This window comes from Pezoporus flaviventris, unplaced genomic scaffold, assembly GCF_033815535.1.
Source record: "Pezoporus flaviventris isolate CSIRO_AGI_PZ_B2104156 unplaced genomic scaffold, CSIRO_AGI_Pfla_v1 ptg000001l, whole genome shotgun sequence".
NCBI lineage: Eukaryota > Metazoa > Chordata > Aves > Psittaciformes > Psittacidae > Pezoporus > Pezoporus flaviventris.
In genome coordinates, this window is record NW_026892549.1 from 54,065,744 (window position 1) to 54,079,313 (window position 13,570).

The following is a 13,570-nucleotide window of genomic DNA, read 5'->3' on the forward strand; positions in this document are numbered from 1 at the left end:
GTGGCAGATCTATTAATGAAAAATTATAGACATAAAATTTATTTAATGCAGTTGCATGTATGCTCTATATGTGTTTTGGTTGTTGATTATGAATTTGGAGCTAAACTAATGACAGATACTTAAGGATTTGGTACTGTGAAAATTGTGGAAAAGCTTATGCTCGTAATGTTTTGTCATTCCTTTGTGTTTATTTACCATGAGCCAGCCAGGCTTGCATTTATTAAAATTATCAAAAGCCTACCCTCCTCATGTATGGTCACAGCTTAAAAGTAGGGATTTTGAGTTCTAGCAATAAGCAGCTGGGGTTTCCCTCCATGGAGTGAGAGCTGGTGGCAGTTCGCTTGTCTTAGTTGTATCTCCTAAAAGAAACCTTTACCCAGAACATATTCCTGATGAGACAAGCGATACCATATGCAGAGAAAGTTCTAGTTTGATCTCAGATCGATTTTCATTTGTAAACCTTAGCTTCAAGAAGTTGTAAGCATCTAGCTCCTGGTCAGGAATATGTTCCCCTCCTTGCCCTTCCCTTGTCTTCCTCCTACCACTTGCAAACAACCAGCCCTCCATGTATTAGGGCACACCAAGGAGTTCCTTCAGTAAGGAAACAGTGGATCTGAGACTTAAAAGGACAAGAAGCTTACTGGGACAGGGCACATCAGTTAATGAGCTATTATGGGAGATTACAGATGGGGAAGTTGTTGAGAAATCATAACCTGTTTCCTCCTTGCAGTGAAAATTCCAGGACAGCCTTTCTGTGAGAGGCTTTGGCTTTTGTGCATTCAACTGCAGCAGTCATCATTGCTTAGCATTATGCATTTATGCAGTTAGTAGGACCTATTGACATGTCCGTAGGTGATGTTACCAAACAAGCTTGCATTCAGTTAGAGAATAGGCTGTGCCTGCTTTCTTGATTTTTACTTTTAACCCACTTTTAGCTGTTTGTTTTTTTTCTCAGGTATGGGCATTTACAGTGTTTTGTCTTGGAGGTGAATAACAGGTTTTATCGAAGAGTATGAGCAGTGTTTTCTGTAATCAGTTATCTTGAAAAGCCTGCATTTTTATTCCTTTAAGACAAGTGATTTTGTGATGTTTGCTGATGACGGCTTTTACATCTTTATTCACAAAAAAATACAGCTCCTGGTTTTTTGTTCCTCCTTCAGAATTTGGCATGCTGAGTCAAACTAGAGCAATGTCTGGCAATCGCTGGGCTTCAAAATTGTACCAAGAGTTCAAGTTTATGAGCAGTTCAAACAATGATGTGCCTGATGAATCCTTGTTGATGAGGCTGAAAAATAATATAGAGTAGTTCATCTTCCAAAGAGTCGATTATAGATAACTCTGGACCTCATCAGTTCATAACTCGCTCTCTCCTGTTGTCTGAGAGCAGTCCATGTGGTCTTACACTTGCCCTTTCTTCTCCAATCACCATTATGTACCATATAACCTTGAAAATGTGCAGTTTGATGACTGAGCTCTTAAATCAACTGTTAACAATGTTGGCCAGCAATACAGTATTGCTTAATAGTGTATGAAATAACTTGCAGAGGATATGGTATGTATGTATAGAAAAATAATGGAAGGATTGACAAAGTGAGAAACCAACATTTTAAAGTCCTGTTTGGAAAAGATAACTTTTTATTATTATACAGTTCCCATCTTCAGTGTCTGGGAAACTTTAGTATTTATAATTATTTTAAACTGACTAAAGCTTTGTTTTGAAAAAGCCTTCCAAGCTGGAAAAGCCTTCCAAAAAGCTTTATAGTGCCTTTGTTCTTGGTCATATCAGTGATCCGATTGTGCTAGTACTCAGGGTAACGCTTATTTTTACTGAGTTTCCTTCACTATCTTCAGAAGTAAAGTTCCAAAGTAAGGGACGTGAAAGCAGCCTGATTTTTCTGAAGGATTTGTAGACCTCATCCTCCTTTAAGCCATACAGGCAAGGTTATCACCACGGAAATCTAAAGAGCGCATACCAAACAACAACGAAAAAGTGAGCTAAAAGGTTCTCTCTTCTTAGTCAATCCAACTGTTTAATGCCATTGCAAAACCAGAATAATACTTCACAATGGAGCATTGGAGATGCTGAGAGAAAAGTAGTAGATTGTTTTTTGATAGTGGGTAGGGTCTTGAAAATCTGCTGCATGCACAGGTCAAGCTCTGTGTCTTTGTGTTTCTAAAACACCACAGGTAGGAAGTAGTGAGAATTTCTGCCTTCTTTCTTGAACGTATGTTTTTCTTTCAGTCGGCTTGCTCCTCAGGAGTTTTCCTGTAGGAAAACTTGCTGTATTTTTAAATGTCTCTTGGAGAAGTTGAGGCTTAGTCATTGCTTGGTGGTGAGCAGGCAAGTGAAGAGTCACTCAGAAGTTTCTAAGTCAGTGCTTAGTGGGAGAAGTATCTGTGTTTTCCAGATACTACTAATCTTCATCTTCTTTCTAGTAGCTGTCTTCCCAGTACTTTTGTGTTAATGCATTGACTGCACATTCAGTTTCTTAGGAGTTAATATTTTGAGGGTTTAGTTACCTGATTTAACTGCAACATTTTTCTGCTATATTGTGTCAAGGGAGACTGGAAATAAGATCATATGGGAGTAAAGTACATAGAAGCAGTGCAAGTGTCTCCAGCCTGCCTGGCTTATATCTGTAGATATGAATTAGTTCACTTTTACATTTTTACTTCTTGAGAGTGTTAGCTTTTTCCTTTAAGATGCAAGTATGTATGCCTGGTCTGCTTACTGTCTTCCACAGTGAGCTGGTTGCATAGCAAATGAGCTGAATGTGGGAGAGGCATTGTGGGCACAGAGTGGCTGGACCACCTTGGCCCAAGCTTTATCGGAACGCATTAAAGCATGCTTTTATTAAACGCTTTCTTTTATAATAAAATGTCTGAAATGCACACTTTATAACCAATCTCGATTTTAATTTGGGATAGGTGGTTGCAGTAATTATTCTTTTTCAAAGCACTTAACTAAATACAAGTAACTTACCTTTAAAAGTACTCCTTTCAGCCCCTGCAAGGGGTCCAGTGCCTAAAGGAAAATGCTCTTCCTTTGCTTGTTTCTAATGAAGCTTTTAATTTTGGAATTTGCTCGGTGTTTGTAAAGATACAGAAATTCTCTTCAGGGGGAATTCTCTTCAGGGGGAATTCTCTTCAGGGGGAATTCTCTTCAGGGGGAATTCTCTTCAGGGGGAATTCTCTTCAGGGGGAATTCTCTTCAGGGGGAATTCTCTTCAGGGGGAATTCTCTTCAGGGGGAATTCTCTTCAGGGGGAATTCTCTTCAGGGGGAATTCTCTTCGGGGGAATTCTCTTCAGGGGGAATTCTCTTCAGGGGGAATTCTCTTCAGGGGGAATTCTCTTCAGGGGGAATTCTCTTCAGGGGGAATTCTCTTCAGGGGGAATTCTCTTCAGGGGGAATTCTCTTCAGGGGGAATTCTCTTCAGGGGGAATTCTCTTCAGGGGGAATTCTCTTCAGGGGAAAAATAGCATTGGAGTCTTGACTGTTCTGCCTCATGCATTGGTAAAACTTTTTCGCTAGGACATGATAGTTTTATTTTTGAGGAAATTATGTGGTCATTACTACTGTGGTAGCTGGTTTCTTAAGAGTGACTTAAGTCACTTAAATCCCCCAAATCAGTGAACTGTTAATATTTTTCTCCAGATTTCTAGAGTGCTATGTTTCTTGTATGGGAGACTTGATTTTTCAGATAACTTACTGCTTGCTTAAGCAATAAAAACCCGTATTCCGCCATAAAACAAACTGGCCTCCTGGCCATGAAGACTAAAATCCTGATCAGGTAAGAGTATGCCATGCTTTTTGTGCATAGCTGCCTGTTCAACTCTGCTGCTGCTCAAGGAATTTACAGTGCTGAAGGAACCACAAATGAGGTTGATTTTTCCAAAACTTACTGGGGCACTGATTTAGGTTATGGGAGTTAACCCCTACATAAGTAGAGCCATCTGATGAGAAATTAGTCCCTGTTCAGCTTTGTACAAGCAGTTGTGCCTGAGAAGAAACTGCAAGATATCTGCAATAAATAAAATTTTATCTACTTTTTTACTAAAAAGTCACTCAGAATTGAAATTGCTCTGCTAATGCTGTGTCCGGATACAATCACACCTGCTGTTTTGATTTCCTATGCAGTAGCACGTATGTCTTCAGTCTTCTGCATAAGAATGACTTTGCAGCCTAAAATGACTTGCACTGTAATATAATCAGAGAGTAGTATGTAAACGTTTTCAGCCTATAGTCATTTGAAAGTGAGCATTTTTTCACTGCGATTCCAAATGGTAATGTGAAAGCATGAGACCTCTTTAAAATGTTTTGCCAAACAAAACTCATAATGTAACTTATAAGTAATTAATGTAACATACATTTTTTCAAAATCCTAAATGCTGTCAACAGTGATGTTTATATTCATGGCTTAAACCATGATTGTGTATGAATGTGAGATGGAGTAGCATCGAAATACCATTTAATTTTCATAATTATTTGTAATAAATCATTGTAGTACACCTCTATAAATTGGATCAGCCCATGTGAATTACTCGCCAAGGCATACCGGTCACGTACTCACTCTTGTTGCTTAATAGTATAAGCAATACCTGCAAAGGAATGAATGTGTGTAATACTTAACCTCTTCGCTTCATCCATGAAGACTTTTTGATTTGATGATTGACAGCTTTAGGCCATTAAAAAACAAAGAAACAAACCCCGCTCATTAATACCTGAACAGTGTTTTAGTTAAGCAGTGTTTCTAAGATGCCATTCCAAAGTTAGTTTTTGTGCATTTTAAATGAATAGTTCTTTCATGATTTCATGACAGAAATGTAAGAATGCAGGCAGCTACAAAAGTATGTCCAAAACATTTTTATTTATAGAGTAGCGCAGATGAGACTTTCATTCTCTGAATAGTCACCTGGAACATGTCAAGACCTGTGACCAAAGCTTGTATGATATGATCATATGTGATGAGCCTAATGTAGGAATTGCTGTATGAATTAATGCAAAAGAAAGAGAATGGAGGAGCTGTTGCTTATGACTGACAGGTCGATCAGTGCTCCAGTTGTCTGCCATGATTAATAACCTGGACCACCCCAGGAACAGTTGCGGAGAGACCTGAGTGGCAATTTCCTTTTCAGAATAGTTAACTTAGTGCTAGAAACCTGAAAACAAACCAAAAGTAGATCATGCTGTAGAAATACATCAGTTAGTTAAATATTCTATTACATCTTTTCATATGCAGCATGTCACTTCAGAAGCTGCTTTTAATTGGAAGTAAGAAACCAAGGACATCATTGTACAGTTACTTTACTGAACTTCAACCTAATTCTCTTTATTTAATTAGATCCATCTCTCTCCCTTTTGTTCTGCTATGGATTTTGTAGGCACAGAGCTTTGTTCAGATGAGTTGAATTTAAAAAAATCTTCATTTGAAGAATCTACAGGTGGCAAGCATAGTGAGGATAATAAATGACAGTAAGAATAGTTGGCAGTGATTATTTACCCCTATTCCCAGAATTTTAACAGTCAGTTTGTAGTATTGCTTTTGGGGTCTTGTATTACAGCTAGTAAGATGAGGTTGATGGTGTCTTCTCCGAGGACATGGTGATATATATGGTGTTGGTTTGTAGAAATCAAATGCAAGTGTTTAATAATCATATACTTGCTGGGAAAAAAATCACAGTGATACAAGGAGAAAATTCCGATACCTACAGTCTGTTCCTGGACCATGAAATAAGATATTTGTTTACATACTACTGCTATCAGTCTAATAATTTTGATAAAATAGTTAGGCAGCTGCAGTTACCATCTGGTTTGCCACACATTAAAATCCTCTGAACAACCATTTCTAGTTATCTCATACTTTTCCTGAACATTCATACTAAATAAGTTGATTAACACTGGTAACATTTTCATTGTTTTCTTGTCTTTGAGCCATTGCTTGCTTGTCTCCAAGCCATTGTGTTCATGTAAGCTTTAAGTTGAGGCTGTCTTGCATTTTCTTACTTGGTTTGGGCTTCTATTAACGTACTTCTTCTAATGTACTTTGTGTACCTAACCAGTTGTGTAAAAATTTTGGGGACTTCATGTGAAGAAGATAGGGCACAAGACAGCTTAGTAAAAATCAGTTCCTTCTCTTGTAGATAACCTGCTTGGCAAAGTGTCAGCTTTGCTCTCTGGTATTTAAAGTCCTGATTTATATATAGTATTTATGTGATCAGAGATGTGGTATTTAATAGACAAAATAATTTTTATTTTTTTTTAAATCTTGCACTATTCTGAAATTTCTACAGCTTTTCATATGTCTTAAATCTGATTCACTTCATTCAACAAAAATATCATTGGCCTTCTTGGTGAATTCACTTCAGTTTCTTTAAGAACAGTTAAAACACTTCGGTCTGACCCATCAGCAAGGCATGGTTAGCTATAGGGAAAATAATGTTTTGATGGTAGTAATGTTATAAGAGTTGTTTCTTCCGCTTATCCTATTTTAAAACTTGTTGAATACTGAAAGCAGAAATGTTTGCTCATAATGAATTGCAAGGTAAGGAAAAAAGCCTCAATAGCACCAGCTATTTCTAAACAGCTGTTAGGAAATTAGTAATCTAAAGTTTTGTTGCAGTGGCTGTGGAAAGAGCTACACCCACATTCTTGAGTGATAAAATGCAAACATCCAAGACACTACATGCTGTAAGCTGCACTTTTAAACGTCACATACAGGCTGTCCTGTATGAATTGAGCTATTTGGTCTGTGCTGATTTGTCATGAGAATTGATGTGTTCTATTTAAAATATTAATATCAAAGTTCACTGACACCTTAGCACCCCAAGAATGACCACCTTAACTCTATACATGGGGCAGCCACAGCCTCTCAGGGCACCCTGTGCCAGCATCTCACTGCTTTCACAGGGAAGAATTTCTTCCTTAAATCTAACCTAAATCTACCCTCTGTGAGTTTAAAGCCATTCTTCCCTGTCCTGTTGCTGCAGGCCCTTGTCCAAAGTCCCTCTCCAGGTTTCTTGTAGCCCCTTTAGGCACTGGGAGCTGCTCTAAGGTCTCCTGGAGCCTTCTCTTCTCCAGGCTGAACAAGCCCAGGTCTCTCAGCCTGTCTCCAGAGCAGCAGAAGGCTTGATAGTCTCACTTAGCATTACACCTTGCTTAGTATGAGTTAGGATTGCAGTAGGAAAAAAGTTAAGGCATTATGTGCAGTTGTAATGTGAGCTCTGGTTTTGTCTTCTACTCTACACTAGAATTAGTGTTATTTCTGAATAATGCCATGTGGTCTGCTCCTGAAAATTCGTGAGATGACTTCTCAAATTCATCCCATTCCCACTTGTGTTGGTTGCACAGAAACAAATTGTTATTTCTGCTCAACTGTTCTGAAAACAAACCAGCTGCAAGAAACCCTTTAAGCCATAGGACCAGGGTGAAGATTAAAACAAAGCATCTTAGTTAATGAATGTTCATTGTGTAAGAACTGTTGACTGCCGAAGCAGCTCTGAAGGTACAAAATGCTCTTTGCTGTGGGGAGCTCCCAAGTGTAGACACCAGTTTACCTGGAAGTGTACCAGAGCTGTGCAGAGCTGCAGGAGCTCCAGGCTCTGCACATGATGATGCTGGGTGCTCCGCTCTCTGAACACGAGGCATTTAACGTTTGAAGACAGGTTTTGCACAGCAGCAGTTTACGTGGAAATATCCTATTTCCTAGTGCATGTGGTTATCAGGAGAAGTTACAAAATAAACGTATACGTGCACCCATTTTTCATTTAAGCCACAGCTGATGACTGTGTGAGGGAAACTTAATATTATATAGGGTAGGCATTTGAAGTCGGTGTTGAGAGTAAAATCCTTTGTACTGGTTTAAGAGAAAGCAGGAGTATTTCGTGATGTGATCATTCTAATTCATAACTCTGTATGCTGGTCTTCCTTGGCTATAATGGAAATCTTATGGCTCAAGGCTTCTAAAAATCATTATCACCTTTAAAAAAATCAGAGGAAATAAGCAAAAATTATCTTATATACGATATGCAGTAGTGGTCCAGGCAGTCTTTTTTAATTTAGAGTCATTTTAGTGCTTCACATAAAAGCAAGAGCACAGCTTTACAAGGAGTGAGAGATGAAGAAGCGTATTCCCTTCTAACCTCTCCTGAAAACAAGCTAACCAATTTGAAACATCTTAATCTTAATTGTAATTGATTTCTCTCACTGAGAAGGAAATCCTGTTTAACTTGATTGGTCTTTAATTTAAAGTCTTGCTGCTTTTCGGAGAGCACTTTTTCTTGCCAGTGTTACGACTGCTTTAACCCAGTTCATTTATCAGGAAAGAGACTTTAATTTGTAGCTGTATATTTCAAGTTAAATAACTGTATTCTTGCAGTGCTGCGAGACTAATGCATACATAAACAGAATGGCTGTTGAGTAACAGCTGCTTTTTGTGTGTTATTAATTGTGATTCAGTGATCTCTGGTTCCTGCAGCAAATTTTGATAAATATGGAAATTCAGTCATATAAAGCAATCCACGTGAACTATCTTAATGCCTTTGTATTCACATTTGCCTTTTCCATTTTATCCACCAGTGTCTAATGCTAGTGTTTTGCTGCTTCTTTTGTTTCTTTATTTTGTTGCTTTTGTTTGAATGTATTATTGTGTTTATATGGAACTGGTCAAAGAACCGTTACTGTATTTTACGTTTGTATCTACATTTTATTTTGCATGCTTAACGTGGCTTTGCCTGGATATTCTTTTTGGTAAGTTCAGAATTTAAAAGCATAATGTTTTTCTGTAGTCAAGTTTGTAACCTGCCACCTTTTCTCCCACCTCAAGTAACATTGTCACTATTTTTTTTTTTTTTCTTGTCATGCTGATTTGTGCTCATGTACTGTTCTGCTTTGGCTAATTCTACATATGGTAGCACTGTTTTCCTAACAACCCATTTTCATCTCTTGCAGAGCTAAACAGTATGACTTTGGTACTAATGTGTACTAATTTGACTTTTATCTCCAAGCGTAGTTGGCAGCTGTTAAAATGATCTGTTCTGAGAACTCTGTGTGGATTTGAGACACAGAACCTCAGCCTTAGAAAACCATGTTAAGGCTTCTTTGCATAGCCTGGTGGTTACTCTGCGCTTCACAGGTATTATTTTTCAGCAGGCTTCTCCAGGTCTTCTAAGAACAGTGTGCATGTTTATGTTTTTCTTTTAGCAACAGCTTGCTCAGCTCCAGAAAGAAAAATCAGAGATTCTGAAGAACCTGGCATTATACTACTTCACCTTTGTTGATGTTATGGAATTTAAGGTAAGGTGTTAGAAATACAGCAGTTGTTCTGTCACATCAGTTTTCTGTCTTTTTATTGGTAAAATAGTTGAACTTGTAGCTCAGTTCTTAAAATAAAAAATCGATCTCCATCACTAAGCATAGTAAAGTGATTTACTTAGATCGTTTTAAACTGAGGTTATTCCTTTGTTTTTCAAGGACCATGTTTGTGAGCTGCTGAACACTATTGATGCTTGCCAAGTCTTCTTTGATATTGTAAGTTTCTGGGTTTAAATTTTCAAGTGTCTCTTAAAACACTTCGAATCAGAGCCCTGTGTGGAGAATTGAATGGACTTAGTTTCTTGGGCTCTAATTATAAATGCAGGAGAAATAAAACCACGGTAATCATTACATCTCTAACTTGTATAACAGCTTGAAATCAGATGATACTGTCTGAAACAAGCTGCTATGGACAGCATTGTCTGTTACCAGACATACATATCTTTCTGTAATTTTTGCTTTGTTGCATCTGCAAGTTAATTTTGGGGGTTTACTGCTGTATGTATGCTTAAGCCACAAGGCAGTAATATTACTGGTGTCCACCTAAGCTGTGTGAGGATGTCACTTCTGGCATTGGCTAAAATACATACAAGAGTAGCTATATACATTTAAAAAAAAAAACAAAACAAACCACTAAACCAAAAAACCACCTCAAACACCTTTTCCTCATGGGTTTAGCTTTCTTATTATGTATAATGTCACCTTGTTACTTTTAGCCATTATTCTAAATTTGGCTCACTTAAGCTCATAATATGAAAGAGAAGCGAGTATATATCCTATGGGATGATATTACCATGCTGGTGGGATATATGCTAGCTTTTTATGTTATCAAGTCATATTTAAAAATAATTCATAGGCAAGGCACTTTATGACTGTTTAGTTGCATCCAGAAGAAGTTTTACTATCTGTCAGCTAACCTGTGACATGTAAGCCTGGAAGGATTTATGTGCATGCTTGCTTTCATGAATGCAAACAGTTCTGAAGATCTGAGTGAATAAATGAGGACAATATGAAGGTCTGTATGCAACCAGGAAAAAACTTTTGTCCAGGACAGTCCATTGTATTTAAAAAATGCTGAAAATAAGCGATAAGGTAAAGAAAAAGTTTTGTGCTTGTTTCTAAAAGTTTGGGAGTTATGATTCACTGTTTTTTATCTCCAGACTGTAAACTTTGATTTAACAAAGAACTACCTAGATTTGATTATAACCTACACAACTCTGATGATATTGCTGTCTCGAATTGAAGAAAGGAAGGCTATCATTGGATTGTATAACTATGCCCATGAAATGACACATGGAGCAAGGTAAAAATCTGTTACAGAAGTGACGTGTATAGGGATAGTAATAATAGTAACAGCTGCACCTGAGTGAATTGTTTGTTGTTGCTTTTAGTGACAGAGAATATCCACGCCTTGGCCAGATGATTGTGGATTATGAAAATCCTTTAAAGAAAATGATGGAGGAATTTGTACCTCACAGTAAAGTATGTAACAACTTTTCACAGGCACTTAACCTTAACTGAGAGAAGCAGAGATAAAAATATGAATAAGCAAGATAATAATCCTGTGTTTTGTCAAAGGCCATTAGGTATAAAGTTTAAATTCTTATTTATAATGGTTGTCTGAGGCTGGGGATTGATATCCTGTTAAATAACAGAACCTATAGAAACACAGCAATGTTAAGACCCATTGGTAAGGTTCTGTTTCATTTTCTAAGGATTAACAATTGATTAAAAATTAGTTCTGGATCATCTGTGAATACCTGCATGCATGTTCTGTTTTAGCTTGTAGCTTGAAATGAAAGAGATTGCAAATGTTTCTATGAAACCAGATTTTTGCTAGTTTACCATCCTAGATGAATGTGTTTTTCTGCTTTGTAACCTGAGGGCTTTTGCTTCGGCTTTCCTTGAACTGGGGATCCTAGATATCACCTCTGCCTCTTGAATAATAGCTCCTACACTCAAAAGCTTAGCTGAGTATCATGCTCAGTTGACTTCACCAAGTTAAATGAACCCAATCCCTTTAGCCTTTACAAATGCTTTTAAGCTTGCACTCTTACGCAGCTGATTGTGCTGCAGTTCTGTGATGGTATATCTACACTGTATCTTCATATGAGAATACCTTGGAAAAGAGACTGATCCATTCGTTGACTTCGGCAAGGCTTATCCTGCTTATCACTTCCCATTTGTCCACCAGGCTTGCTACTCTGTCTGTCAGAGGAAACCAGATTTGTTTGATCAGTACTGACTGACTGTTGTTTATAGTGGTGTTATTTTCTAGGTGCTTGCAAATTGATTCCCTAACACCTTATTTTGGAATCTTTGGCAGGAATTGAAGTTAAATGCTAAATTATTGCCTAAAGATTTTAAGGTTTGTGTTTGTTTGTTCCTGTTTTGAAGTTTAGGTACTGGTTGTTTTTTCTTCTCTAGTCTTGATATTTTTTTCTTAATTTCCTTAAATTTTTCAAGGTAGTAACTAGAACTTCAGAGAGATTCCCAGCTACTTCTCTCAGTCGTCTGAAGTCAAACAGTTTTGAATATATCTCATTTGTCTAAATAATCAGATTTTTTTTACTTTCCTCTGGATGATTCCTGCCTTAAGACTTACTCAGCTAAGGATCTCATTTGCAATTAATCTTTTCTTTTGCACTGTTAGGAAAGATGCTTTACTTTTTAGCATTTTGTTTGTTTATGCTCTTGTTTAATAGTGGACCAGTCCATTCCCTTAATGTTTGTAAAGCCATTCTTCAGTCATTTTCATTTGCTTTTCTGCTTATCCTGTACTGGAGGTATAAATTGGGGTCAGGGATACCTTCAGGCACTGTGCTATAGAAACACATTCTTAGGCTGCACTCTCATGGAACTGCACACTGAAGTTGTCCTTTTCATCCATCTCACTAGTTTGCAGAAGACATGACAGTTGTTTAGTCTTTTAAATTAGCTTCAGCAGATGAATCCCTCGCCTCCCTGGGTGATCTTTTCTGCTGGCTTAGCACTTAGACCTGGCTCCCTGAGGACTCAAACATGTACCAGTATTGATGCAAAAGGCAGGGAAACAGGTAGGACCACACTTAACTCAGATAAGAAGCTTAATCTGCTGCCAGGGTCTCCTGTAAGAAGTATCTGCTCAAAATAATTCTAATTTGCTAGCAAAGAGGAAAGGACATACTAAATGAAGTGGCAGAGAAGGGAATAACACAGTAATTGGGATGCTTGAATAAATAATGAACAACTTGCAGTTGTGTGTCACAGATTTGTTTCCATGATTGATTCCTCCCGCCCTCCCATGTCCTTTGGACCTCAACTCAACATTGGTCTTATTTTTAGTCCCTTTCAGATGCTCTGATTTCACTCCAGATGGTTTACCCTCGAAGAAATCTCTCAGCTGACCAGTGGAGAAACGCACAGCTACTGAGCCTCATCAGTGCCCCCAGTACAATGCTTAATCCTGCACAGTCTGACACAGTATGGCCTTTTAATTTGCGCTGTATGATAAAGTTAGGCAGTTTTCTGTGAAATAACGTGGGGGTGTTTTAATTTTCCGTTTCATTACCTTTATCTGTAAACCACGAAAAGCCAAAACCCAGATCCATTATTCTCTTCTGTGATGAGAATAACATCCGTTATTCTCTTCTGTGATGAGAATAACATCCGTTATTCTCTTCTGAATAACATCCATTATTCTCTTCTGTTACGAGAATAACGTAAGATTAATCTTATGCAGATATGATTTACCGTGTAATGGTATTTATAGAGCTCCATATGGGTAAAATGATATATGCGTTAGAAACACTACAATAGTAAAGGACAGTGTTTATAGTGACATGGTTTAGTGGTGGACTTGGCAGTCCTGGGGGAGTGGCTGGACTTGCTGATCTTAAAGGTCTTTTCCAACCTAGTTGGTCCTATGATTCTGTGTGGGTTTTAATCAGAGAAGTAAATAGGCTGTTTTGGAGAATACAGAGAAAAAAATTTCTTGCATTAATTAAAGCTTCTATTGCTTTAGCTCATGCCTTCATTTCCAGTATTTGATGATCAAATGATGAAGGGAAACGATGTTAACTTCTGCAGTTGTGAAGGAAGAGACCATGTGTGCTGTCTCGGATGTCTGTGGACCAACAGATGAAAATGGAGCTAATTCTTTTAAATTTTGACTGTTTGCATTTGCTGCTTCAGCTGTGATATGAAAAGTCTTAAGGTCCTTTCCACCCCTAATCATTCTATATTTGTATAATCATTGTGAAAGAATTCAAGCATTAATA

General features: G+C 37.7%; 1 protein-coding gene across 6 annotated transcripts in view; it reads left to right on the plus strand.

The window, feature by feature from the left end:
* NCKAP1 (NCK associated protein 1) overlaps positions 1-13,570 on the plus strand; it is a 61,256-nt gene that overhangs the window by 14,014 nt on the left and 33,672 nt on the right. For 2 of the 6 annotated variants that reach the window (XM_061458033.1, XM_061458051.1), the window contains 5 exons: positions 9,207-9,293; positions 9,471-9,527; positions 10,472-10,614; positions 10,703-10,793; positions 12,636-12,773. In XM_061458033.1, the coding sequence (XP_061314017.1) occupies positions 9,207-9,293; positions 9,471-9,527; positions 10,472-10,614; positions 10,703-10,793; positions 12,636-12,773 (516 nt within the window). Of the gene's footprint in view, positions 1-9,200; positions 9,294-9,470; positions 9,528-10,471; positions 10,615-10,702; positions 10,794-12,635; positions 12,774-13,570 lie in introns of all 6 variants that reach the window. The other 4 variants (XM_061458023.1, XM_061458040.1, XM_061458058.1 and 1 more) reach the window with 2 other exon arrangements.